Raw genomic sequence first — 26,132 nt, 5'->3', positions numbered from 1 at the left:
GCAATAAATAATTGCCATTATCTTCATGAAAGCAATTGTGTACAGTATGCGAATTTTATGAAAGAGACTATGTATAGGATAATAAATATATAAATTGGTATACTTTTGGCTGGTGAATATGTATTTAAATGTTATTTTGCTAATCTTGTCATTAGACTGTAAGGTTGAGGTAAGTGGTTCTCCCTCCACCCAAAATATTGTAATAGCACTGTATACGGTTTTAGAGTTCCCTCTAGTGTCATGCACTAGGCAATGCATGTATTCTCCTGGGATTGCATGGGGAGAAAAAAATTGAGTGTTGACTGAACAAGTGCCTATTCAAGATTTTGTCATCAGACTAATCCCTCCTCCCACCTAATTAGCATTCTTGCCGAGCTTGCTTAAACCTTTTTTTAACCCTCTGTCTCCCACGATTTAGCCAACAGGAAATGACCATCACCCGTTAACATTGTGGAGTGAACCCCTGCGTCGTCACTTTTCGGCATCCACAAATTTGTGTGTGTGTGTGGGGGGTGTTTGTGTGGGTTTTCTTTGCGGGAACGTATCCTCTGTTATTTGCCGAAAATTCAATTCAGCGACCTGTGCTAAAAAATAAATCAATATCTGATGCAAAAAAAAATGTTGCTTTGGTCCCATCTTGTTGCACCTTGGTGCCAACCAGCCATATTGAGCTGAGGGGAGGAGCTTCATTTCCTCGGGTCATATCGTTGTCTAATATAAAATGAGTGTTTTGCCTCCATCTTGTGTCATCAATATTCTGTTACTACGACGACAGAGGACGAAATTAGGCAATATTACAAAGAGCCCAGAGTGGAATGCTCAAGCTAATGCGAGCCTTCGGAATTCAAATAATTTTGGACAGTCCCTCACCTGTGTGAGCTCAGACTCCGACACTGAGCGATATGGTGGCAAACGGCGCTGAAAGACGGACGGGCTTAAGTCATAGTAGCCCGGGCTGTCGTCATCTACCAGCACCGGTGGGCCGTCGACAGACTCCTCCTCTTCATCCAGCTGGGATTCTACGTCTTCTGGGTACATCTGGTGGTCGATGCCATTGTGGCTCAAGGTGCAGTGAACAGCTGTACAGGTCAGAAAGCACATGAGTTAAAGGGGAACCGAAGAACGGTGCTCTTACAGAGACCTAACCTGTTCCGCTTTACTTAAATAATAAACAGGCGTTAATTAAATCCACAAATCACAGTGGTTCAATTAATTCCTGTGAAAAACAGTGTAAAATTGAGCTTAATTTCTCTATAACTTGTCAACCTTTTGACGCACGATTGCACAACATCCGTCCAAAATAAATTACCATCAATTACCACGTTATTTCATGCTGGCTGAGTTCGTATTTGTTTTCATAATTTGTAATATTAAGACGGCAATTGAGCTTTTGGATGTTTGTCTGAGACGGTTCAAACCATATCACGTGTAATTCTAAATTCCACCGCTAGATGACAACAAAGGAAATCAAATTTAGCACGGTGTGCCCAGTGCAGACTAGTTTTTGGATCATGTCGTGGAAGAATCAGATATAATTTGCAATGTTGCACGAAAAAAAACCCACAAAATTAAGAAAAACATTCCATTGTACCATATCATGCCCATGACAGCCCACTGTCTGCATGAACACAGATCGTGATACTTAAACTGATATTTTCACAATTTTCTGAAACTGAATAAGCAGTCAAACCACTGCAGCACTTAATTAAAGTAAAATAAATCCCACAGGGATCCGCAAATCCTCACTTGCTTGTACTCAATTGGGTCCACCTGCAGAATCCAGAATCCCCAAAATTCCGTCTTCATTTTTAAATACATTTACGATGGTGTCGATCAAAATTGCGCATCAAAGAAACTTTAAAGGACAATATTTTATTGAGAGAACCCCCTATTTATGATTACAATAAAACTATAATTATATTTCCGTCTCAATAAGCAACCATCAGCGGTACGTTACGAAAAGGAGGAAGACACTGTTGAATTCCAATGCCGCTCCCTCTTTTTGGTTTGAAAGGGACAATTACCTCCACGCTTCAAACAAAGACATTACAAAGATGAGGAAATTTTAAGGGCTTGTCGGTGTCAACATCTAAAAATTAAAAGGCTCCTTCCGTGTTGTCTGTCAGTTTCCATCCTCGATCTCACGGGAGAATTTAATGGTTGCAACATCAGGTGAAGTTGATTACAAAAATATAGCTTACAAACTCTGATCTGATTCTCATGCATGCAGTTTTCAAATTGTATACTTATCATAAGATATTTTCTCCTTTATTTATTTTCACCACTGATAATCTTTGTTTCCCAACACATCTTTTGTAGTTTCCAAGTTGCCTGCCTTACACCGTCTGACTGCCATGTCAAACGTTTGGATCAGTGAAAAAAGTCTTGCTAGTTATTCAACAGCAATCCTGATTGACCATTCGGGCTGCTTGTCGACCAAGACCAAGACCAAAAATAAATAAACTAATTTTAAAAAGTTGACTATTTGCCCCCGAGGCATTGTCGGCACCATGTTTTACGATCTACACAGATATTTACGGGCCACATAAATCCATCATACTCTTATCTAAACCACTCGTGGCCTTTTTTTGGCAGTTTGTTAGCATAATTTCTAGCAGGCTACCATAAAGATTATTAGACCATTATTAATGATCAATTTATGTTTGAGCAACATGTTATTTCATTCTAAGAATACCTAAATTACATTCTGTTGTTTAATCATTGCTTCGACGTGTTTTTATGTTGATAGGTTCTGATTGGCTGTTGAAGTAAGAGAAGCAGGAAGTGATTTTAGCGGGACTCGGAACGCAATTGAAATGCGCGGCACGAAGCCTTGCTCCCTCTTCGCCGCTTCCTCCGCCCTCTTTGCTTACTCTTTCAGCCCCTCTCTTCACACAGACTCAACTGGGGAGATCGTGATGGATATATAATCACACAAAGGAGACAATATAGCCCCACCCCCAGCCCACCCCTTTAAAAGTGGAGTGTGACTAGACGAAAGACACATGCAAGCAGATGACAAAACGATGACAGGAATTAAGGCAATTAAGAAAGACGGGAAGAAGATGGAGGACTGCCCTCAAACCTGTAATGATACAAGTGGGCAAAGGGGGGGGGGGTGTGATCGAGCTGGTCTTTTATTTCTGAATCGGCAACCGTTACTATAAATAGCAATATTGCATTCATCACACTACACCCCCCCCCCCCCACACACACACACACGCTCTGTGAGCATTGAGAGGGGAGACGTGGTGGTGGTGGTGGTGGTGTGTGTGTGTGTGGGGGGGGGGGGGGGTTTGCCTGCTTTTGTTGTCTCCATGTTCTCCAAACTAAATTTTAGAATACAAGCGGAGGTGAAGTTGATTCGTGTTCGATACAGCACAAGACTCACCCTCCAATGAGGGCGCCGAGGCACGACAGGGTGTTCATGTAACAAGAGCAAGGTTGTTTTTCACTTTGGGTCGTTATCACTCGAGCGAAATGGAAGCGAAAGCATCTGTTAAAACATCCCTCACGTCACAAAAGCATTTTGGCACAAAATGCCACTCCTGCCATGACAAATGCAAAGCGTATCTTCGTGCGAATGTGTAACTCACGTGCTTCACCAAGCAGGTGTGTGATTTTTCCTAGCTTGCTTGACATCTATGCCGACACGTCAATGGAAGCTTTGAACGGCGACGCATTTCCGAACGTCTGATGCGATTGCATTTGGGAAACCACGACGGCCGGCTTCATTTGGCGGGGGGGAACGCGGTGAGACGGGTCCAATATTTGATATATGCCGTTGCAAGCGTGTGCATGCATATGCGAATAACAGTCACGCATAGGAGCAGGGGACGCAAACTCCGAATCTATTCCCTGAGAATGTGAGCAACTGTAAGAAATATGCACGGGGTGTCAAGCAAGTCCACCCACGACTCTTCGGGGGAGGGGATGGGGAGATAAATACATTAATAAATGAGTCAGATGGGGATTTGAATGTGAGAAATGAGACGACTGTGTCTGCTCAGCTGGCTGCCCTGAGAGGTCTTGGAGCATGAATCTCCATCAGCGGGGGGGACAGGAGACATGCTCGAGTACTAATTGGAATATATTTGGAAGGTAAAAAGAGATATGGTCTTTTAATCGCTTCAATGGTTTGGGTTCTGAAAGGTTTATTGAAGATCAACCCGCTTGAGTTCTGAAATGAGCAGACCGACCTAAGGTCAATTCGTAGGGCCCAGAGTTTTCCAAACAAACGTTTGGCCGTTCTGCTGCACACAAATGGAAGCTGCTAACTGAATTGAAGTCAGCTTTGAGTGTAAAAGCTTTTAAATCTAGATTTAAAAAAAAAAATCCCCCCCCCCCCCCCCACCACTTAAGATTAACATCAAGATATCCTTTATTTGTCCCACACTGGGGAAATTTACAGTCTACAGCAGCAAGATTGTGGGAAGAAAGAAGAAAAACAAACTTGCATTCACAAACGTTTCAATGTACACCGTTCAATTAAGCGCAATATAAATGTAGATATAGATGAGGTGGCTGTGCTATTTACAATTGTTTTTCACATAATTGTATTTTTTATTCAGCAGCCTGACAGCAGTCGGTAGGGACTTATGATGAACTCATTCAGTACCCGCCAATTCTGGACCAAGTCTGAAAAGACGTTTAAAAACGTCTTTGGGAGTGAGCGAGTTAAGATACTTTCAAACATTTTTCATTCATTCATTCATCTTCCAAGCCGCTTGATCCTCACTAGGGTCGCGGGGGGTGCTGGAGCCTATCCCAGCTGTCTCCGGGCAGTAGGCGGGGGACACCCTGAATCGGTTGCCAGCCAATCGCAGGGCACACAGAAACGAACAACCATTCGCACTCACACTCACAACTAGGGACAATTTAGAGCGTTCAATGAGCCTGCCATGTATTTTTTTGGAATGTGGGAGGAAACCGGAGCACCCGGAGAAAACCCACGCAGGCCCGGGGAGAACATGCAAACTCCACACAGGGAGGCCAGAGCTGGAATCGAACCCGGCACCTCTGCACTGTGAAGCTGACGTGCTAACCACTGGACTACCGGGCCGCCCACTTTCAAACATTTTAAAATCTTTTTTTCCTTTAAGTGCTTTTGCAAACCGTTTCTTTCTTTACTTTGAAATGTTTTCATTTTTTAAGGACTTCCATTAACGTGCCTCCATGTTTTTGTCATTTTGGTCAGCTACGTTTGCTTCGGAATGTGACTCGCTGTTGTGTTTTGTTAATGCTTCGATTATGTGAAGCACATCGAGTTGCCTTGTGTATACAATCAAGCTGCCTTGTCATACTTAAACAGGGTGGATCTATCATTAAAACACACACACACAGCTGCCAAGGTATTCACAAATTACAAAGCCTCTCTCAGTCATGACAAATGTTTTCATAGCGTCCAACCCAGCACAACTAAATCAATCGCTGTCATCTTAGTTTTTGGTGAAGTCTTGCATGCATATAAATTCTGGTTTTATTGCTGGACAGGAATAGGATTGTGGTGATTCTACATTTCTGGATTTCAAAATGGAGCATGCAATCTTTTTAGCGCCCGTTTTTGTTTTTTTTTTGGTTTCTCTTTCGGGAATATCGTGCCAGTACACCGCGATAATGTTGAAAACTATGATCATGAGAAATAGAGACAAAGTAAGTCAGTGAGGCACAGCCAGTGGGGGGGGGGGGGGGGGGGGGGGCAAATAGCAGCAGAATGGCCCACTTCATGCACAAAGATGGATGGGCTAAATATAAACCGCAGTTAACTCTGACTCACTTTGAAGCGCGTATCCCGGGCAGTTGCTCTCCGCTTCAGTCAGGCAGCAGAAAAACGCGATATAAATAGATGGTCTTAATTTAGAACTGTGGGACCGTTCATTTCAATATTTGATAAGGGGAAGAAAACCTCACTCCGATGGCGACCAAAATAAGTGTGTGCAAAAGTTGGAGAAGTTGACAAAGGTGACGATCTCGTCTCGAACTCGTTGAGGGACGGCGGTTACGACAGTGGATGGCTTTTCATATTTCGTCAAGAAAATGGGTTTGTTATCCATTAAAATTATGTTATGTGTTGTGTTTATTATTTTACTTTATGTTAACTGTTTTGTAAAGCGCTTTGTTACTGCTGCCGCTGTTGTGAAAGCGCTATATAAATCAGCATGTATTGTATTGTATTAAATTGGTGATATGAGTCATTTCATAGTTCCCGTTATTTACATTGTTAGACCCAGCTAATTTTAAAAAAAAGGTATTAAAAATGTATAGCTAATTTGAAAAAAAAAAGATTAAAAAAAATAAAAATCACACTGCGACACTGACGATTCAAACCGAACTGCGAATTTTGTGTATCGCTATCGTCCTAATCACTTCTAGCTCAGTTTGGCGTAGTAAAGTCCCTCCACTCCACATCACTGATTTGCAAACGACCCAAAATATTCACACACACACACACACACACACACACACACACACACACACACACACAAAAAGCCGTGCGTCATTTGATGGGTGCATAAAAGGCTAAAAGTATTCCACTTATCTCTTCTCTCCAGAGTCTAATTTGCATGGGCTTCAAAACTTCAAACAGGCTGACATCAGGGCTGGTAGATTGTGAAGTGACTTATTGGACAAGACGTCATGTCTGATTAATTTTGGAACAGTTCAGTTGAATGTGCATTATTATTATTATTATTATGCATGTTAAATTGCTCCATGTACAGCACTTTGTATGCAGCAATGGCCGTTTGAAAGTGCTCTATAAATACTGTTGACTTGACTTGATTGTTCAAGTTTCCATGTGGGGTGTATGGTTGGAATGTGTGACGTTTCCAGTCGTGACTTTCCAAACAATGAGGAAATGAACATGGAACAAAACAAAAGAAAAACCTCCACCGTGTGGCCTTACTTCCTGACATGACACTTGGAGAGAAAAAAAGTATTTGTGGGGCTCAACCTAATACAGTTATCACGATTTATTGTCAACTAGTCAATGGACTGCACTGTGTTTGCCAGCAGTCCAAACCTGTCTCCCATTGAAGAAGTGTGGCACAGTATAAAGCGAAAAAAAAAAAGTAGCAATGCTAATCCCTGGACAGTTGCGCAACAGAGGTCGTACACTTTCCAAGCGTCAATCATTTGTGTTGTTGAAACATCTTTTTTTTTTTCCCTACTACGTGCAAAGGCTGTCATTCAAAATTGCGAGCAGCGGGGCATAATTATTTCCTCACATTTGCTTCATCCTCAGTCATCCTAATCCCTTTTTTTTGGGGAAGGGGGAAGGTTGGACGACATGATCCTTATTATTATCCTGATTGAACAGATGTAATCCCACGGACTGTAGTAAACATTTTTATTCCACTAATTCTATTGCTCTGTTAAATCTGGGAACGGATTTGGAATGACTTTTCTGAATGGATGCACAGGCAGCCAAAGCAGGACTCATTTACGAGTCTTGATGCGCAGAGGCAAGAGGCAAATGAACAAACTCAGCCACAGGCGTAAACAACTGCTTCGGCCAGACTCGGGGAGGGGGGGGTGCACTTTCAGGCTCTTTCTAGCTGCTTTCATCACTAGCATTACGCATCGACTTCAATCGGAGCCTTTTTTTGCGCCAATCTTACAAAGCGTTTCCAAACGGTCACCTCCACTGAAATCTGCCATAATTGTTTTCGTGTAATTTCACCCGTATCAAAACACGGTGGATTTTCTTATAGTCTGAATAAATGATTCCTTCGTTAACCCTTGGACAGCCGATCATGTTATCAGGTTATTGGTGCATGGAAGGCTTCATCTCCATATCCCGTCAAGGAAATGGATTGAAGTGCCTTTAGCTTAAAGGAACGTCAATTGCAAGTCAAAAATCAAGCCACTTATCTCCCCTTTTGTGTTCCATTTTTTTATCCCCCTCCCCACCAGCCCTCGAGTACAAAGTGTCCATTTTTAAGTTTGATGTGACATTACTCCCAAAAGAACTGGGAAATTTGCGTGAGGCATTCAAAAGCGAGAATAAATCAATAAAAAATTGTCTTCTCGTGTGTTAGAAATGATGAAACCGTTGACCTATATTCAATGTCTGAGGGGTTGGTAGAGTGTCGGAAAAGAAAACAGTCATGCTGCAGAGGTGCATTATCCACCCACCCCACCATGTTAAATGAGAAATGATGTGTTTGACATTGAAGTGTTGTCGCGAGCTTTGCCCGCGTACCCCACGGGAACAGTTTTAGATGTAGCACTAAAGGGGAGAAAAGTCTTGAGAGAATTTTTTTTTTTTTTCGAAAAGTAAGAAACCTGATTTTTAGCTCACACGGTGAATTTATAAACTTGAAATGTTTGCTCAGATCCCCTGACACAACAGTGCTTGAAAAGAACTTTCGGGAAGATGAATTTGCATGCGTATGAAACTCTCAATATGGAAAGTCTGGAGTTATGAAAGTGCATAAATTGGATGTTTATCCAAAGTGGAAATTTTTGGCCTTGGTGAAGGATTGCGCTATTTTGAGCAATATCACGTCACGTACATTTGCATTGATGTGTGTTTGACAGCGCTCACGTCCTGTCATCTGTTCCTCTTGGGGGGTGGGGGGGGGGTTATTTATTTATACATACATAAATTTCATCTTAAGGTTCTATGCTGCGTACTTTGGTTCATTTCGACTGGTGGGCAACTTTGAATCTTTAGTCTTGGTCGGCTCATCCACTCTGATGGCCAATGTAACACAGTTTACAGTCACATAACAAAACTATGAATTTTGAAATATGACCTCTGTGACCAAAAAAAAAAAAAAAGGCTTCTTTTCAAGCAAAGCAAAGAACTACTGCTATTCGTTGGCCGTAGTTATGCGTGAGAGCAGAGATTTTTCAAAGTAATCTGGCAAATAATGTTTGAAGTCGCTGAATTAAAGGGACAGAACATATTTTGATCTCCTCTACCTATTCAAAAACACCAAAGTATGGCTCGTCCGACAATAGCAACCACAGTAACAACAAATCCTCATAGCGTCCGCGTCAGCATGCCTTTGAGAAGGAACAAGACTGTCAGGTTCTGGCACAAACAAGTACACATTGTGTTTCATCGAAGTTAGTGTCTTGTGAAAAAGGTATGCAAGAGGTGGCCGAGTCTCATTCCAGTCATACAAACATAAACATACACCCAGGAGGAGGAGGAGGTGGTGGTGGTGGTTTTGGGGAGATAGTTCAAGTCAGGAAAAGAGTTTGCACTGTCATATGGTTACAAACATACCTCTCATGGGATTCTGGATCCACAAGATACCTCCAATAAGGTGAGGAGACCTGCCGAGCATTGCAAACCCCACTAACCGTCCAGGAGATTCCCTTCTTTCACATCCACTTATCCTCAGTGATGCTGCTCCACTAGCTATTTACTCTCAATTACAGGGGAGATGATCCATATGTTTGGCCACCTGCTGCAGGATGAGCTGGACCAGTCTTGGGGAAAACGATTACATACACACACACACACACACACACACACACACGGTGCAAGGGGAGTTACTTCACAACGAGACAAATCCCGGTTCTTCCAAACAAAATCGAAGTTGATCATCCAAAAGGTGATGATTATGCAAAACAAAAGCCAGCTCTGCCAGGCTGCAGACCTGAGAACGTGGCTGCGTCGTGTCACTTAGCAGAGCGGTCACGCGCAACAATCGGCAACAATGGGGAAAGCGCGTGCACACGAACAATGCTCCCTGCAAGTGATGTGCGCTGTCATGAGGAGAAGATTACTGGCACAGTGATGCGGAAAGAGGGAGGAAAAAAAAAGGCTTGCAAACCATGACCCAATCACGAGCTTTCGCAGTTGACCCGTTCTAAATCTGGGCACGCAGCTCAGCTTCACTTGTCATCGCGGTGACTTTTAACCATTTCCCCGCCTTTTCATCCCCATTTCATACACACGAGGCATTAAAACGTCTGAACATAATGTTCTCTTACCTTCGACGGCCATGACGTCACTCCACAGATGTGGGCATCACTCGCAAAAGAGCTGGAGAAAAATTGTGAAAGTCAACGCTTTCTCATTGTACCTTTTCCTACCGTGTTATTTCATTGCTGCGGGCGAGCCGGAGTGCACAGCTGCCGCCGCGCCTCAAAGCATCACGGGTAATGTAGTCTGAGAGCAGTGGGCTAGCAAAACAGTTCACACAGAGAAATCCGTCTCAATCCCTGGAGAAGGGGAAATCAACCCCCCCAAAAATACAATAATATGTTTTATGCAGCACCACTAGCCAAAACACAAGATTTTGATTAACAATACGTTTGTGGAATAAGCAGCAAAATCCACAATTTTTTATCGATCTCAGGGAACAGCCATTTTGTCATTTGCTGTTGACTGAAAATGACATCACAGGTGCTCAGGGCTCAGGTAATGACAAATCATGGCGCACCTGTTTTCTGAAGCTGAGACATGCTTGGTTGTTAATTGAGCCCTGAGGATCTATGATGTCATTTTCAGTCAACTGCAATAAGCAAAAAATGCCGCCCCCTGAGACGGGCAAAAATGGCTGGATTTTATAATACATCCCGATTTACATCACACGTTCACAACCGCTGCAGCTGTAACAAAGCGCTTACTGCTTAACTCATATTCCACAGACATAATATTCATCAGAATGCCTTGTTTAGACTCGTGGGCTGCATAGAACCTATTATTTTAAAGATGTTTTTATTGTGGTTGGCTTCCCTTTTAAATAGGGATTTTTATACAGTGGATTATATGGGTCACTCATTAGTCAAATCCCTAGAGCAGGGGTGTCAAACTCATTTTTGCCATGAGCCACATTGTAGTTATGGTATTCCTTGGTGGGCTGTGAATTTTGGGAAAATATATAAATGTTTAATCACCTCCACATACTACGTGCACAGCGCACAACAAATTGATGGGTAACTAGTTTTAAAATTAGAAGTCCAAAATAACGACTGTTATTGTAGATTACATATCACAATTTTACATTTTTGTTCCAGACTTTAGCAAGCATCGTGGAACTTGCCATGCTTTTTTTGCTTTCGCGGGCCACATAAAATGATGTGGTGGGCCAGATCCGGGCCCCGGGCCTTGACTTTGACACCTTTGTCCTAGAGAAAATAAGCACGGACAGAAGTCGGTCACCTTGTAGAATGCTACTTGACTAAAAATCTGGATGTATGGCATTTGTTCAGATATTGAATGAGTATCGGATGTAAAATAATATGTCATTGATGTAGTTTAAGATCTGTGTTTTGACTTATGAGCCAGGTTAGCTAACAGAGTTGGTATAAGCATCGCGTTAGCCGTTTGGATAAAGCTTATGACAACCAAAAGAACATCATGACTTCACCGGATCAATCGAAAGTGATTCATCTGCATATTAAATAAATTCACCTCCAGCTGTGCGACGGCGTTTTTGAATGTCAATATTTGTGTCACCTTGGGCACTTCATTTGAAAGGAAGAGTCTTTCTCATGTATAAAAGCTTTTACCCTTAAGGAAAGACTGTTTACTCAGTCGAACTAATTTTACACATGTAAAAACGCCCATAACAATGGCGGCCATGAGAATCATACCGCTGCGCACACAGAAAAATGTTGTCACTCATGAAAATCTGGCTTTGAAACTAATCGAATTGTGTTGAAAAATAAGCACTTGTGTTTTAGTTCACGAAAACGACAACACATGAATCATGTTTCTTTAAATTTAATATTGTTCTTTTTTTCACATTTTCAAGTTGGCCATGTGCCATTTTGTAAACGTTGTTTAAAACAAACTTCAAATACAATTTTCAGTTGGGGGCATATTGTGAGAGAAGATTGAAATGCATCAAACAAGACAACAACAACAAAAATTTTTAAGTGCTTGTCTGGACAATGCTTTTGGAGAATCTCTCACTCCGGTATCACCAATCTTTATGAATGTGAGAGCTACCTCTTGAGTACTAATTAATGCAAAGGGCTACCAATTTGATACACAGATTAGATTAGATTTAATAATATTATTCTTTTATTTGTCATAATGAATGATATTCATTTCAAGACACAGATCATGTCAATGATTTCTCACAATAATTATGAATGATACATGTCAATCACCAATGCTTACCTTTTATAAATCTCTCCCGGTGTTCACATTTTCCTCACATCCACAACATTCCTCGAAAATCACAATGACGATGACCCGTGCTCTAGCCTAATGCATTTTGAATGAATTTGATGGATGAGAATTATATCGAGGTCTGAGCATGACAACAGCGTCGGCGACATGGAAGAAACATATATACATTTGCATCATGGTGCAAAAATCATCAAGCAAATGTATAGTTTTCATAATTCTTACAGGGGCAAGGGACAAACATTTTTTAAGTTTCAGAAACCATCTTGAAACAGGTTAACCTAGCTAAGAGTTTAAAAAAAAAGATGCCCGAAACCACTTAGAGAGGAATACCTTTATTCTGTCCAAGTCGACTGATAATGCTTTAAATCGAGACTTTTTGAATTTAGTTTTAAAGAGCAGATTGTGGAGAAGTTTTATTCAAATTAAATGTAATATTCAGGTATGCCCCAGTGTGCCCCAAAGTATGTGATACGATTTGGACCTCTGGTTTGGCCGCTGATGAGGACCAGCTCGGTGTCCTTGCTGGGGGCATACATGTTGAAGGATGTGCCGGAAGGCTGCCCTGCTTGCAGTGTTCGGCCCTTCTTGGTGACGAACACAAGTGACGTAATGACGCTGTTGAATTTGCCGGAAATCTGAATAATGCCTTCGTCCTTGTACAACTCCATCTCCTTGGCATCTCCCGATTCAGCCCCAATTATAGGTGACCAAGTGGGACCGTAGCGTACTTGAAAACTGATGGAGAGAAAAAAACAATTGTGCATTCGAGCTGGTTACAACAGTAACCAAATGGTTCAATCAGATTGCATGTGTCGTATATTTACCCAGTGATGACGCTGTTGTATTGCTCCCATACCCTGATAGCTGTGATGGCGCCATCTCCATTGAGAGAGAATGAGTCACCTCCCCCGGGGCCCACTGGTTGGCTAAAAGCGTATTTCTCAGCCAGGGCTGGAATGAAATTGTAAAATTAAAAAAAGGAGGATTGACGGTAATTAGCTTTTGTTCAAGTGTCAGACTTTTCTCTTTCTCTTTCTCTTTCTCTTTCTCTTTCTCTTTCTCTTTCTCTTTCTCTCTCTTTCTCTTTCTCTCTCTCTCTCTGTGTAGCGAGCTAGCTACCTAGCGAGCTAGCTATCTTTCTAGTTAGCTACCGAAACAAGATGAAATGTTTACGAATGCAATGGAGAGTGTTGCCTTCATTGGCCTCAGAGCGTGGGAAGAAAAGCATAATCGGAAAGGAATGTGCAAGCTTGTTTGTCGCACAGGTGCCTTATAGCAAGAATGTTCTGCTTTTCACAGCTATTGTCTGGACTGGAACGACAAGTGACTTCCTCCAGTAAAAATGAACGTGGGATTTTTTTTTTCTTGAACATAAAATATTCCTGTTAAGTCAGTCTTTTTCTGATTGTCCCATGTTAGGGAAAATCTGATGACAAGATATTTTTTTTCCTTTAAACATACGTGTCAACATGTCAGATTGTTTACTTTCCAAATTTTTTTTTGGTACATAACGCAAAATTAAATAACTCACCATTGTGAAATACACAAAGAAAGAGTGCAGTGACAATCACAAGTCTTGACATTCTGTAAAAAATAAAAAACACGTACAGTAAGTATACACTTTATGAATTTTAGAAAATGTGTCTTGTGATCTATTTAAGCAACCTCAGCTGTTACCTGTTGGAGTTGTCAGATCACACAGCAAATCCAACAGCATCTACCTAGTCAAGAATCGGAATACAAAGTAGCCGATATGACAAACTTATTTGTATCCAAAAACAAATAGATGTTAAAAATCAACAATACATTCCGTAAGTGTAATTACCTGTCAGAAAAAAAATGAATTCTACTCACAGATTATCCGCACAAGGGCTCAAAGAGCTACGTGTGAAGCTCGGACTCTTTTGTTTGAGTTCGGAGAATCAGCTTTATAGACAAGCCTTGAGCGTGCCAAAGCCAAATGCTGATTAGAAACCAAGACTATATCCTGGTTGAAGCAGTACGGAAAAAGTAATTAAGAAGAGGTAGGTGGCTGCTTTCCTGGTCACCCCCGTTCCAGATTGAAAACAGATCTAACTATGATAATTATGGGTGTGGATGAGTGACTCATTGTCATTTTCTTCCCCCTTCTACAGGTCGAACTGCCCTGAAACAAGTTTGTAAACTATCTCTTCTCCAGTACAGTGCGAGTACAATGAATATGTAACCAGGAAAACAAAAGGCGAACAATACAGAAAATAAGTATTCAAAAGAAGATTGTTTCATTTCATTAAAGTTTTTAAATTGGTTATATATTTTTTGGGACAATGGGACGATAGCAGGTAAAACAATAAACATCTCTTCTATGAAGATTTTTTTTGCCCAAATTAATGATGTGACAGCACAGAATCATCCCGTGGTAACGTAGCACACAAACCAAAAAAAAAAAAAAAAAAATCTGAGTTTTCGGTCAAAAGTGCCAAAAAGTCTTGGCACAATGTCACCTGGAATTTATCATTACCTCCGTCGAGCACCAAAAAGATGTTTTACGAAATATACTGTACGCGACTCCTAAAGAAGTGCATATTTAAATACTGTCAGGACTAACTTAAAATGCCTTACACATATGAACCAGGTTTTTGACCGCAGGTTCAACTGTTCAATATTTCGGTCCTTTTTGCGCAACTTGCTTTTGTCTAGCAAGGCGCTGAACAATACAACTCACAACAGGTTATATCACACCGGTTCCGAGGCATCGCGAGGCTTCAAACAAGGAGTGACCCCTCAGCTAAGATATAGAGAGAGACTGGAAGAGTCACAGAAAGGTATATACTGTACAGTAGACCTCTGCCTATTCACCGTTCGGCATTTGCGACTTTGTAGATATCTGGATGAGACTGAAATAGATTTTACAGGTACTGTATACTCATTTGTGTTGTTTATTCAAAAGACTAGAAATGTCCAATTAACCCTTTCGGGGACAGCGGTTACTACAGTGGACATCTGATCATGTTTTGAGGTTGCAGGATGCATGGAAGGATGAAGTTCACCTGTAAAGGTTGTCATGTTTTTTTTTTGGGGGGGGGGGGGGGAGTAGCATCGATAATTTCTGCAAGGAGCAGCTTGAGTCATGTATGAATAGTGGGGTTGCATAAAAAAAAAAAAAACAAGTACAACGTCTGCTAAGTAGACACCTCAGCATATGTATTTAACCGTGAGATTGCATCTTTATTTATTTTGATTTGGGTGGAGGGGCAATAAACGACAGCCGATATAGTTTCTTCGCTGAAAAACCCGTGCACACAACGTACGGCATGAAGTTTTCCTTCTTTGATTGCTGAATGTTTCATGGCCGCATCAAAAAGTTATTGCAAAAAAAACAACAACAACAACCCCCCCACCTCCACAATTCAAGCTAAGGAGATGACAAAGCTTTGACAAAAGTTTGGTTGGTGCACTTTGGATCGAGATTTTATGAAGATGGAAAAAAAAATACAAAAACAGCAAAGTGTCAGCAGGCAGAGAGAGTGTTTTATTAAGTACAAATCATTACAATGCAGACAATGGCTTCTTTACCGGTAATAGTATTTGCCATACTGTGATCCATGCTCAGGCTGAGGACGCACAACCCAATGCGCCCCAATGGAGGTGAGGGCACCGTGAAACCGACCGCTGATGAGGCGCAGTTCACCCTTCTCGTTGTCCGGGTACATGTTGAACGAGTGCCCCGTCGGCCGCCCCGCGTAGAGGGAACGGCCTAAATTAGTCGTGATCACCATAGACTGGATGTAGTGTGCATATTTTCCAGAGATCTGCACGATGAACTCGTCGTGAAACAACATGATCTCCTGCATTATGCCCAACTCCCGGCCTGCTATGTCGGTCCACGTGTAGTCGTAGCGAAGTTGGATGCTGGCGAGGGAGAAAAGACATTGATGAAAAAAAATTAATTGATAACATAAATGCCTTGATGCGTATTTTTTTTTTGTAACCCTTTCCCGTTCAATTATCGACATAAAACGGATTAAAAAAAAGTAATGAGATTTCATTTTCACCCACAGACTATTTTGCGCCATATCAATTAGTTATTCACCCATAGATGAAGTTGTTGTTGGCCTCCCACAATCGGACACCGGTTATCCGCCCGTTGCCGGTGAGGGCATAGGAAATACCTTGTCCCGAGCCCACATGTGGAGAGAATGAGTATTCTTCGGAGTCATGATGGCCTGCAAAAAAAAAATTCTTTTGTGAAGAATACTTGTCAACCCTTTCTCTGTAAAAAAAATAAAAACATTTAAAAAAAGGTCATTCAGTGTTAGGGTGCAGATTTACCATCGGCCAAAGCAGTTCTCGAAAGAAGTGCAATAAAGAGCAGTAAAATCATTCTGTGAAAAGAAAAACAGAAAGCCAGAGAGGGGACGAGGGGGGGGGGGAATAATTAATAAATCATTATTCATATCGGTCAAACACTGCTAGCCTTACCTGTGACTTGTTTGGTGATTTTCTTTCTGACTGGAGGATACCTTTAACAAAGGAGCTACCATAAAACCATATTTTATGTTTATGTATTTACAGGAATGCAGAAAATAAAAGGTTTAGATCAATCTTACAGATTACACACACGAATCCCCGGTAAAGCAATCCAAGGATTAGTCCATCGGGTTAAAATGAAGCCCAATTTATTTTGGCTGTTTATATACAGGAGAAATCATTTGCACTGGCACTTCCTTCAAGTTGGAGTTAAGTCACAAAAGGTTGGAGGAGGTCCTTACGGCTTGAAAAAAAAAATTACTAACGTGTCAGGTGTTTTTTTAACTCTTCATCAGCTGTTATACATGTAGAACCTGCCCTGCCTGAAATTTTCATGTGGCTTTGACGTGACTTTTTCAATACGACATGACAGTATTGACGCATTGTCAGTTTAGCTTCGTTGACGATCGTGCTATGTCAACAAGCTAGCTCAAATCCTCAACCCAGCATTGGCTCGCTCGGTTAGCTCGTTTGTTAGCCATTGCTATTTTTTTGAAAGGTAAATGTCAGCACACATACTTTATTAGTTGAAAAAAAAGGCTTCCATACAAGTTTTTCAGTCTTGGGTTGATAAATGTTGAACCCTTTCAGGGACAGCGGTTACTACAGTGGTCAGTTTATCATGTTATCAGGTTACAGGATGCATGAAAGGGTTAATGGCAATTTATTGGCCTTCGAAGCAACCTGCAAAAACAACAAAATGATGACAAAAATGACAAAGGTATCCTGGAGAGGAAAGAGCTTTGACAAAGTAAGGTTGACAAATTGGTCTTTAATCACGTGATAACCATTGCGCAAGTTTGCTCAGGACAGAGATTTTATGAAGGTGCGAAATGATTAAACATCAGGCAAGCATTTTCTTGATTGTTAAAATACACGAGAAAAAAAAAGTTTTGGGTTGACTTTACTCAATTCTAGTTCATCAAGTGATTGGATGAAATAAAATCATCTGAATCCAGATACATTTTGAAGTGGACTATATATCTACTTGAAAAATTGCAAATGATTTGATTTCATGCAACCATTGAATAAATTCAACACACCATTTTTTCCCCCAGTGTACGTCCAATGCAGATGATGGGGTTCTTTAATAGTATTTTCTTGGCGCTTGATGAGTTTCAGAAACAACACCCCAGTGCGCCCCAATGGAGGTGATGGCACCGCGGAACCGGCCGCTGAGGAAGCGCAGTTCACCCTTCTCGTTGTTCGGGTACATGTTGAATGAGTGCCCCGTAGGCTGACCCGCATAGAGGGAACGGCCCAAGTTAGTAGTGAACACCAGAGACTGGATGTAGTGTGCATATTTTCCAGAGAGCTGCACGATGGCCTCGTTGTCAAACAACTCAATTTCCTGCATTTGGCCCATCTCTCGGCCTGTCACATCGGTCCATTGGTAGCCATAGCGAAGTTGGATGCTGATGAAGACAAAATAAGCAAATTTGAAAGGGAGGAATATTGAATTAATCGAACATTTTTCATATATGTTAAGCATTTCTGCATAGTTTGTCTTTTTGGGGGCGGGGTCACCAATTCAATTCTTTATATGGACAAAATAAAGAAAGACGACGACAAACAATTCTGAAAATGTTAATTGCTCAGGTCGTGCTAAAGAAAATTGACGGGAAAAATTCATTTTCCACATTTTTCAAATGAAAGCAGAGAGAGAGAGAAAAAAAGTTGTACGTTTTGAGGGTTGGGCTTTCATAGTTATGGAGTATGAAATTGGCGGAAACAACGCCACCAAGTGAACTAAAACGAGAACTGCAAGTTTTTACAAAGTACTTTGATGATATTTACGATTTACCACTGATTAGGTAATGGCGGATGATGAAGTTATTCACCCGTAAATGTAGTTGTTGTAAGCCTCCCACACTCGGACACCGGTAATCCGCCCACTGCCGGTGATCGAATACGAGGTGCCTTGTCCTGAGCCGACATGTGGGGAGATTGAGTAATACGAGCGGCCGGGCAATTCTGCGGGGGGTTCGGAATACACACAAAAACTCTATTAAAAGACATTCGGTAGATTTGTGACCACTCTAGGTAAGGCAACAAGTTAAATGCACATTTACCTACCGTCAGCCAAAGCAGTGACTGAGAGGAGTGCAAAAACGACCATTAAAATCATTCTGGGGAAAGAGAAAATTGGTTGAAAATATTGAATAACTCGTTATGAAGATGAGATAAGTGAAGGAGATCCTCACCTGCTACTTGTTGGACGATTATCTCTGCGATCGGAAGATACCTTTGACAAAGGAACTATATAAAATTCATTCCATCAAGAAATGCCGAATTAAAAAAAACTCATTAATCCTTCAATTGAAGCCTGGATTCCCTACAAGGAAGTTTCAGCAATAATCTGTCAGTCTAAACTGTGAGTAGCAGTTAATCTAGGTTACAATTTATACTGGCACACTCATGTGCGTGCAGTTCATTGGTGTGCACATAAGCATGGATGAGGAGGACTTAAAAATTTCCAAAAAATGTTTCAGGTATGAAATCCTATCTGCTGATCTCTTTTGACATGTGGAACCTGCCCTGTCCGCATTTTGTGTGTGACTTTGACATGTGTTTGAAAGACTTTATGACGTCATTTATTGACTTTGGACCGATCTAATGTATAGCCATAGCGGCCAGGTCAGTTAGATCTTTCCTTGACAATCACGCCATGTTGTTCATGCTTCAATTAGAAAAGAATGCACTTCCAGATATGAACATGTTCGGGGGGGATTTGCGATTTCTTTTTTTTTTTCCCATTGTAGTAATTTGGCTAAAGGTGCAAGTGCCACTCGCAAAGTGCGCGTGGATTGTTTTGTGGTTAGCTAACCGATAGCATCCATGCTCCCCACTCATGTACATTTTATTTTTAGTATGATTATTTTGAATGCTTTATTATTATTTTGACGCAGACCACAATGATTGATCACCAATCAGTTCCATAAAACAGCTGACAAAGGCTTAGAGCACTAGGGGGGGTCCTCAACCCGGGGAAAATGGGTCTTGTAATATTCAAGCGACAATCTTTTTAACTTTTGCTGTCACGTGTTGCTGTAATTGTCGCGGAGGCGCTTTGTGTTACAAAATAATGGTTAGAACTACGCAATACTGATGGGAGGCTAATGTGCAAACATGTACTGTAAGTTCGAAATGGTGCAACGGTGATAAGTTGCTAATACACGATTAAAAAAAAAAGCAATACAGTAAACCGATTAAAAAAAAAATTAAGCCTATCAATTCAATAAAGTATAAGTTTTGCTAATGTGAAAATTAGTGTTCCTTACATTTCATTGTTTACAACACTAAAACAAATAAAGCTAGCATGTTTTTGGGGATGCATTTTTAAAAGCCACAAGTTAGCACCACAACAAAACGTTTTCCTAATCGATTGGCGGAGAGATTACTTTGTAATTTTACGACAGCGTTGTGATTGTATACATTCCAGAATCGGTGTGCGATCACACCAGAAGAGTGATAATCACTCCATCGTCCTGTCCTTGCCACAGCATTTCCCCCTCAAAGTGGACTTTCCCGTGTTTCCGGGCTCTCATCAGAATCCCCACCACCTTATCAGAAATATGGACGTATCTGTCAAACAGCTCTCCAAACGTCACTCGAGTCTTCCCGTCTTGATCTGGATCGGCCATCGTTCTGATGATGTAACACATATCGGCGATCTCTCCGTGGATGTGTTTCTCGGCTCGTTTAGCTCTCTCCGCTGTTTTGGTGCCCTCCTTGGGCCGCCCGTAGCCGTCTTGACCTTTTTGGAGTCGGAGGGACATGGAGTACTCGTAGTCAAAGTATTCACTGAAGGGGTTGACTCTCTGGTTATCGGTGTGTTCCGCGGCCCAGTTTTGCCAGCGGCTCTTGAGATTTCGAACCGAGCTGTATTTCTTGGAGAGAGCGTTGATCTTATTGGCATCCGCAGCTTCCTTACCGGACCTGAAAAGGATGTTTCGATGACATGATGACAAGCTAACCTAAACCCCCGAAACCGGACTCTTCTTATTTCTACAGCCGTGTTCGTATTTATACTTTGCGTTAAATGGTAAAAACAGACGTGAAAAGGCCAGATTGTTCGTTGAGAAAGGAAACGACGTTTGCGGTTCGGGGGCTCCTTGGGAGTATCAGATTGATCCAACGGTCGACCTTATTATTAATTTTGAGTTTGTTGAGAAGATTTTGGCACTAATGTCACGCCTCCACGACGTGTAGGATTCTACCGCAAAATTCTCAAATGGGCGAGTTTCAGAAAACTGGTTTTGAGAGCGATTAAAAATATGAATCACAGCGCGTGGGCACTTTGACAAAATATGTGCCCATTATTGTCATACAAAGTCAATAACCTGCCGGCTGAGTGACAACCACCCCAATAATTTGAATCAGACATCGGTGTTCACGTATCGTAACATCTGGAGTAACAAAAGGTCTGCAAAAATCTTTTACTCACGTGAGGATTTGCGGCTTTTTGATTTTCACCGATGACTCGCCGTCACAGATTTTCGCCGATATACTTCTGGATGCGTCGTCATCGTCGTCAGTTTCTAATCGAGTAAGTCCACGATCCTGCTTTGGATCAGCACCAAGAATCTGTTTCTCTATCGGGACAACTTTTCCAGGCTTCTGCTCATTTTCCACCGGTATCCCAATTTGAGTCAGCGATGAGAGCACATTGGAACGTTTTCTCTGGGAAGGGAGAGAGCTTTGTGTTTCTAGCAACCTGTCTGCGCCCTCACCCGATCCGCTTTTCTCAAGACACTTTGCCAGTAGTTTAACTCCTGCTCGCCTGTCTTGCGGCCCACTGCGAATATTCTTCATCACCAGCTTCATCTCGATGGACGTTGAAATCATTGGTAGCGCCCAGTTGTTTGCATCTTCAATCTTCGTTCTATCTCGAGGCAAATTCAGAGCGTCGGATACCGTTTTAGGGGCAACTACGGGATGCGGAGTATCCTCCTCCGTCTTCTGGCTGGGAATGAATTTCGTAGCGACGCAAGACATTCGAGGTTCCTCTGATGAGTCTCCGGGCCATGGAGACCATCCGCAAGGCTCGGTGGCCTGCTTCCCCTCGTTGTCCGTTATCCACTGCTGCCAGCTTTTTGCCAGGCCACACACCTTGCTGACGGCCCGGAGCTCCTTGACGTTCTTGTTGGCGGACGCTTTCCATAGAGAGATCTGTTGGTTCCACATTACTGACACACGTTGTGAAAACAAATCGGAGGCACAAATATCCCCCCCCTAACTGAGCTGTGAGGTTATATCAATATTGTCTTCCTTGTAAACACTCCGCTGCTTCCCCTTTCCAGTTGCAGCGCTATCTCTGTAGTCAAGCTTTCCAATGGTTTCTTTCCCGGCACCTTTGCCCGACCCTGCTCACTCCGACAGAGTCATATTTCATCATTCGGACACCTTACCCGATGTCAACATTGAAACGGGGCACTGGTGAATGCAGACCAGTCTTAAAGCTATTTGAAGCATACATAACTAAGTATATCTTTTGATGATCTGCTCTTTGACTTGAATAACGTATGCCATTCAAAACAAACATCTATTCAGCTCTGTTGCGGAAGTAATCGGCACGTGTATTTTGATCGTGACACTGAAACAGGCAAGAGGTGAGAATTTGAGATCGCATAGGGACCACCCATAAGTAAAGTTGAGAGATGCAGCGATGATGGAAAAGACGCATACCGCAAGGTAACTCTTGCCCAGAAAAAGAAAGCGGGGAGGCAAAGCAGACGAGGACCCCCTACTGACGCACGAAAACGGTTTCATCTTGCAAATGCGGCTTAGATCGCAATTCAAGAGAGCGGGGAACAAACACGCACCGATGCACAGGAAACACATTTGAAGACTGCGTGCGTTGCAAGAACCTAGTCTTTGACTTTTTTTTTTTAGTATGATGTTCATTTTCGGGAGATTATACTGTAGGTGGATTTCAAATGCTTTTTTTTCGTCCTGGAGACTTATAAATAGAGACTGTCGCATTCAAATGCATAATTGCAGCTGTTGGCTGTCTGTCACAGAGGATGAGCGTGACTCATCAGGCATTAAACAAGCAGAGCTGATCAAATTCCAAATTTGCGAGACAAGGTTTTAGCTGATGTACGGTGCTTATCACAAACATCACAAAATAGAACAACCAAGTGTTTTTTTCCCCCCAGCACAATTGTATCCACCTTCCCTGTCTTTGTGGTACTTTCCAGTAATGCGGATTTCCGTTTCGCATTCTAACTTCCTTATTCATACGTCACGAACAAAACCGATTTGTTTCCGTCCGTTTCCCATCAAGTTCGACAGAAAAAAACGCAGCTTTAGAATTATTCTATTTTATGATTGATACAGAAATAAATACTCATACGATTACCCGTTTTGTCATTTTGATACATTCACTGCAGTATAAACTGTTAGCAACAGAAAGTGACAAAAGAGAGCAGATAATAACTACGACAGTAAACATTCAACAAGTCAACAACAATCCACTCGTACAGTCTTGAATTAAATGGATGAGCGTGTAATTGAAAAATAATATTTTAACGACTGGTATCAGTCATCGACTATAGCACGCTTTTTAATATTGTTGTCTGGGTTCTTTCTTTTTTTTTAATAAACAAATTTTGGAATAAATCAGAATGAGTACAATGAAACAATGACAGCGCTTTTAAAAATATATATATTTCTCTTCAGTATTTCCTCCAAACAGTTCAGACAAGACTATGTTAAAAACGTATAGATTACATCTCGTATGGCAAGAAAAGCGTCGGGTGGAGTGGAAATAGTGACGTCAGGTCACCACTTTTGAATCGTGTTTCCTGTATGCGGTGCCAAGTATTTCTATCGTTTAGTGGATGGTATTCATATGGAAACATAAATTATAAAACAGACCAATTATTTAATCCCATTTTAGGTGAATTGCATCACCTTTTTTTTGTGAATTGAATTTTCGGAGACCGAGCATTGTGAGTATGACATGTCGCCACCAGAGGTCACTGTAATGCCATTATGCGAGCAGTTTGCCTTTTGCGTGAGGTTTTTTTTTTTGGACGATTCTCTTCAGACAAAAAGTGAAAGAAATTCAGCTTTTGGATGAAATTTCAGAATGAACATGCATTTTTTAAAAGGAGCGGAAAGGCAAACTGAGAGAACCGGATGATAAGAGAGTATCTGATACAGATACAGAGGGACAACAGAAGGAGTCACAGAAAGGTGTAGAGATGGACACCCAATGGAATTTTCTTGGTCCTTTCATGAAACAAACACCTGTTGTGAATTTTGCTGCTCATTTCCTTGTTGGCGAACAGCAAGCCGATTTCATTGCCATGTACTTTTGTGCACGTGCGGTGACAATGAAAACAACTTATGCAACTTTAACTTCATCTTGAAAGTGTGCAAAAAAAGTACTGAAACATTAAACAGTTCTTTTATGTTTCATCCGCCATATAGCTATAATTTTAAGAGACATTTGAAAAAAAATCATTCTTGTATCTGTGCATGTTTGCATTTTGTATGCGGGTTATTCAGGTCAAATGGACTGGGTAGTCTAAGGCAGTTCAATTCTTGACACAATGCACCTGTCCTCCTTGGTGGACATCAACATCTGTAGTCTTGTCGCTGGACTTTAGTTTATACTGCTTAATTGTTTCCAGATTGTTTTGTTTGGCAAGGCTCTGTTGCTGTAGTTCGTACGGGATTCATCGTCGTGGTATATATGAATCTATGAGCATCCCTCGTGAGCGCACCTCCGTCACCTTGTAAATCATAATTATTTTCATTTGGCCGAAGAAGGCCATTGTATATGACGAGACGGAAGTACTTCGTTCACTTTTTGGTGTTGTTGCTGTAGGATTTAAGGATTTAATGCTGTGGCTATGCTGCCTTCGAGGCAAGTACAGTGAGTCGTAATTTTACTGAGGGGGAAGTAAGAATAAAAACACAGCTCTACTTCCCAAGAAGTGATGCGTTATTGTTTTTGATCCTCCAAAAAGAAGGATTAGGTTGTTGGACAAATTGAATTAAGTCCAAAATATGGATCAGAGAGGACCGACAAAAGAGGGCGGGGTAGGGTTCGCGGTCACCCATTAAGAGTCCAACGAGAAGACAAGAGAACATTACTGAAACCAGATGGACTCATTAGGCATCGAGGGAAAGTTAAAAGTTCCTGGTTTAGATTTATATGACAGCCTCCGTGACTGTGTTTTACACTATGAAGAGGGTGGAAGCCGAAGAGGACGGAATATGATCAAACAAAAGCATTTTAGAGTGGCAAGTGTTTACAGTTGTCGACGCTACGAATAGTGCTGTTTAACGTTCGAAATCTTTCCCCGTGTCACTGATAACCGCTTAATGGTTTCGAGTACGACTGAGAGTTCCGCAGCTTTCGTTTGCTATGCTGAAAGGCATCATCTGTGCATTGCTGTGACTTCGTGTTCGTGTCAGGAAACGAGAGCGTCTTCAGTTTTACGTTTAGAATTTTTTTTTTTTGTTTCTTGTGCGGAGGAATAGTCACGTCCACTAATTATCATTAATGACACAGTGCAGTCAAAGGCCAATGGGAATCGGTATTCAACAAACGTTGGCCCAGTTGCTCGGGTGACTCGTGTAATCCGGTCCAAGTATATCTAACATTTAAACTGCTGACCATGGCCCGAGTCAACATCTTTCCCAGGCGAGGATGCTATATTTATAGGCAGACAAAGGTCTTTGTGGGTTCAGGGTTTACTGCCGATTGATTTGCTTGACGATCCTTCCAGCTAAGTGAGTGTTTTTGTTTGAGCACAATAACAAAACAGTATGGACTAGGAAAGTACAGATGTAAAGGTTTAACCCTTTGAGGGACAGCGGTTACTACAGTGGACAGTTTCTCATGTTATGGTTACAGGTTGTCATTATTGGCGCATGTAAACGGTTAAGAACATCCGGGAGGACGATTGTGGCAATCTACTCTGTCGGTTGAGCTTCACCGCAAGCTCAGCTCAGACTTGAATAGGCACAATGTAAGGAGATCCAACACATTGTCTATGATTAATTTTCTCAAAAGCCGACAGTGTGCCTTATAATCCGATGCGCCTTATATATGGATCAATATTCAGATTTCTTGGATGTAGTATTTGAAATGTACTGTAATGTGCCCTGTTACAGCTGCAGCGGTTGTGAAAGCGCTAAATGCTTGAATTCCCTTTAGCGTAGCTCCATTTAGTGGATGCATAACGCAACCTCAGCCACTATTGTTGCTTCTATTCGATGCGCCTTATAATGCCCTGTGCCCTATATATGAAAATGTAAAATTGGCCATTCATTGACGGTGCGCCTTCTACTCCGAAGTGCCTCATAGTACAGAAAATACAGTACACAAATCAAATGACTGAAATAACTGGCCAGGCTGCACATATGGAGGGGAAAGTTGAGAAGCAGTGCCGTCTCCTGACACCAACAAAGGCCAAATGCTTCTTTGCCAACTTTTATGGAGCCTCTTGACACTCCCCCTGCCTCAGCCACTATTGAACACATTCCGCCGAGGGTGTTG

General features: G+C 41.7%; 5 protein-coding genes across 14 annotated transcripts in view; all 5 read right to left on the bottom strand.

Moving 5' to 3' along the window:
* The window catches only part of samd12 (sterile alpha motif domain containing 12), a 60,004-nt gene extending 49,879 nt beyond the window's left edge, over positions 1-10,125 (bottom strand). For 3 of the 7 annotated variants that reach the window (XR_007963336.1, XR_007963337.1, XM_052071563.1), the window contains exons 1-2: positions 9,239-9,702; positions 871-1,079 (exon numbers count right to left, since the gene is read on the bottom strand). Coding sequence is in view for 4 of the 7 variants with exons in the window: in XM_052071563.1 (XP_051927523.1) it covers positions 871-1,079; positions 9,239-9,299 (270 nt within the window). In the remaining 3 variants the exon portion in view is untranslated. Of the gene's footprint in view, positions 1-870; positions 1,080-9,238; positions 9,704-9,951 lie in introns of those variants that run through there. The other 4 variants (XR_007963335.1, XM_052071566.1, XM_052071565.1 and 1 more) reach the window with 4 other exon arrangements.
* A 2,294-nt stretch (positions 10,126-12,419) lies between these two features.
* On the bottom strand, positions 12,420-14,166 carry LOC127604482 (zymogen granule membrane protein 16-like). 2 transcript variants are annotated; one of them, XM_052071572.1, is made up of 5 exons: positions 13,958-14,166; positions 13,781-13,820; positions 13,635-13,687; positions 12,928-13,054; positions 12,420-12,838 (listed from the first exon to the last, which is right to left on the bottom strand). In XM_052071572.1, the coding sequence occupies exons 3-5, from the start codon at positions 13,684-13,686 to the stop codon at positions 12,526-12,528; spliced, it is 492 nt and encodes a 163-aa protein (XP_051927532.1). In that variant the 5' UTR covers position 13,687; positions 13,781-13,820; positions 13,958-14,166; the 3' UTR covers positions 12,420-12,525. The 2 variants fall into 2 exon arrangements, with proteins under 2 accessions (XP_051927532.1, XP_051927531.1); XM_052071571.1 differs by having other exon boundaries at positions 13,781-13,824; positions 13,958-14,165.
* A 1,427-nt stretch (positions 14,167-15,593) lies between these two features.
* On the bottom strand, positions 15,594-16,819 carry LOC127604477 (zymogen granule membrane protein 16-like). Its single transcript, XM_052071561.1, has 4 exons — positions 16,565-16,819; positions 16,415-16,467; positions 16,176-16,308; positions 15,594-15,994 (listed from the first exon to the last, which is right to left on the bottom strand). The coding sequence occupies exons 1-4, from the start codon at positions 16,624-16,626 to the stop codon at positions 15,655-15,657; spliced, it is 588 nt and encodes a 195-aa protein (XP_051927521.1). The 5' UTR covers positions 16,627-16,819; the 3' UTR covers positions 15,594-15,654.
* A 547-nt stretch (positions 16,820-17,366) lies between these two features.
* On the bottom strand, positions 17,367-18,996 carry LOC127604481 (zymogen granule membrane protein 16-like). 2 transcript variants are annotated; one of them, XM_052071569.1, is made up of 4 exons: positions 18,817-18,996; positions 18,689-18,741; positions 18,454-18,586; positions 17,367-18,027 (listed from the first exon to the last, which is right to left on the bottom strand). In XM_052071569.1, the coding sequence occupies exons 2-4, from the start codon at positions 18,738-18,740 to the stop codon at positions 17,700-17,702; spliced, it is 513 nt and encodes a 170-aa protein (XP_051927529.1). In that variant the 5' UTR covers position 18,741; positions 18,817-18,996; the 3' UTR covers positions 17,367-17,699. The 2 variants fall into 2 exon arrangements, with proteins under 2 accessions (XP_051927529.1, XP_051927530.1); XM_052071570.1 differs by having other exon boundaries at positions 18,833-18,989.
* abrab (actin binding Rho activating protein b) lies at positions 18,830-25,351 on the bottom strand. 2 transcript variants are annotated; one of them, XM_052071555.1, is made up of 3 exons: positions 23,250-25,351; positions 21,060-23,204; positions 18,830-20,551 (listed from the first exon to the last, which is right to left on the bottom strand). In XM_052071555.1, the coding sequence occupies exons 2-3, from the start codon at positions 21,797-21,799 to the stop codon at positions 20,068-20,070; spliced, it is 1,224 nt and encodes a 407-aa protein (XP_051927515.1). In that variant the 5' UTR covers positions 21,800-23,204; positions 23,250-25,351; the 3' UTR covers positions 18,830-20,067. The 2 variants fall into 2 exon arrangements, with proteins under 2 accessions (XP_051927515.1, XP_051927516.1); XM_052071556.1 differs by lacking the exon at positions 23,250-25,351 and having other exon boundaries at positions 21,060-23,206.
* Positions 25,352-26,132: the final 781 nt, after the last annotated feature.

Source organism: Hippocampus zosterae, chromosome 7, assembly GCF_025434085.1.
Source record: "Hippocampus zosterae strain Florida chromosome 7, ASM2543408v3, whole genome shotgun sequence".
Lineage (NCBI taxonomy): Eukaryota > Metazoa > Chordata > Actinopteri > Syngnathiformes > Syngnathidae > Hippocampus > Hippocampus zosterae.
The sequence above is the reverse complement of the archived record's forward strand: the minus strand, read 5'-3'. Positions and strand labels throughout refer to the sequence as shown.

What these genes read in the sequence shown, in the direction of transcription:
- abrab (XM_052071555.1), bottom strand. Translation starts at nt 21,799, where the DNA reads ATGTGGAACCAACAGATCTCTCTATGGAAAGCGTCCGCCAACAAGAAC. An exon ending in AAAAAGCCGCAAATCCTCAC is followed by an intron (nt 20,552 to 21,059) that starts GTGAGTAAAAGA and finishes CATCCTTTTCAG; the next exon opens with GTCCGGTAAGGAAGCTGCGG.
- LOC127604477 (XM_052071561.1), bottom strand. Translation starts at nt 16,626, where the DNA reads ATGGTAGCTCCTTTGTTAAAGGTATCCTCCAGTCAGAAAGAAAATCAC. An exon ending in GAGAACTGCTTTGGCCGATG is followed by an intron (nt 16,309 to 16,414) that starts GTAAATCTGCAC and finishes TTTTTTTTGCAG; the next exon opens with GCCATCATGACTCCGAAGAA. An exon ending in AACAACAACTTCATCTATGG is followed by an intron (nt 15,995 to 16,175) that starts GTGAATAACTAA and finishes CTCCCTCGCCAG; the next exon opens with CATCCAACTTCGCTACGACT.
- LOC127604482 (XM_052071572.1), bottom strand. Translation starts at nt 13,686, where the DNA reads ATGTCAAGACTTGTGATTGTCACTGCACTCTTTCTTTGTGTATTTCAC. An exon ending in TCTTTGTGTATTTCACAATG is followed by an intron (nt 13,055 to 13,634) that starts GTGAGTTATTTA and finishes ATTTCATTCCAG; the next exon opens with CCCTGGCTGAGAAATACGCT. An exon ending in TACAACAGCGTCATCACTGG is followed by an intron (nt 12,839 to 12,927) that starts GTAAATATACGA and finishes TCTCTCCATCAG; the next exon opens with TTTTCAAGTACGCTACGGTC.
- LOC127604481 (XM_052071569.1), bottom strand. Translation starts at nt 18,740, where the DNA reads ATGATTTTAATGGTCGTTTTTGCACTCCTCTCAGTCACTGCTTTGGCT. An exon ending in AGTCACTGCTTTGGCTGACG is followed by an intron (nt 18,587 to 18,688) that starts GTAGGTAAATGT and finishes AACCCCCCGCAG; the next exon opens with AATTGCCCGGCCGCTCGTAT. An exon ending in TACAACAACTACATTTACGG is followed by an intron (nt 18,028 to 18,453) that starts GTGAATAACTTC and finishes TGTCTTCATCAG; the next exon opens with CATCCAACTTCGCTATGGCT.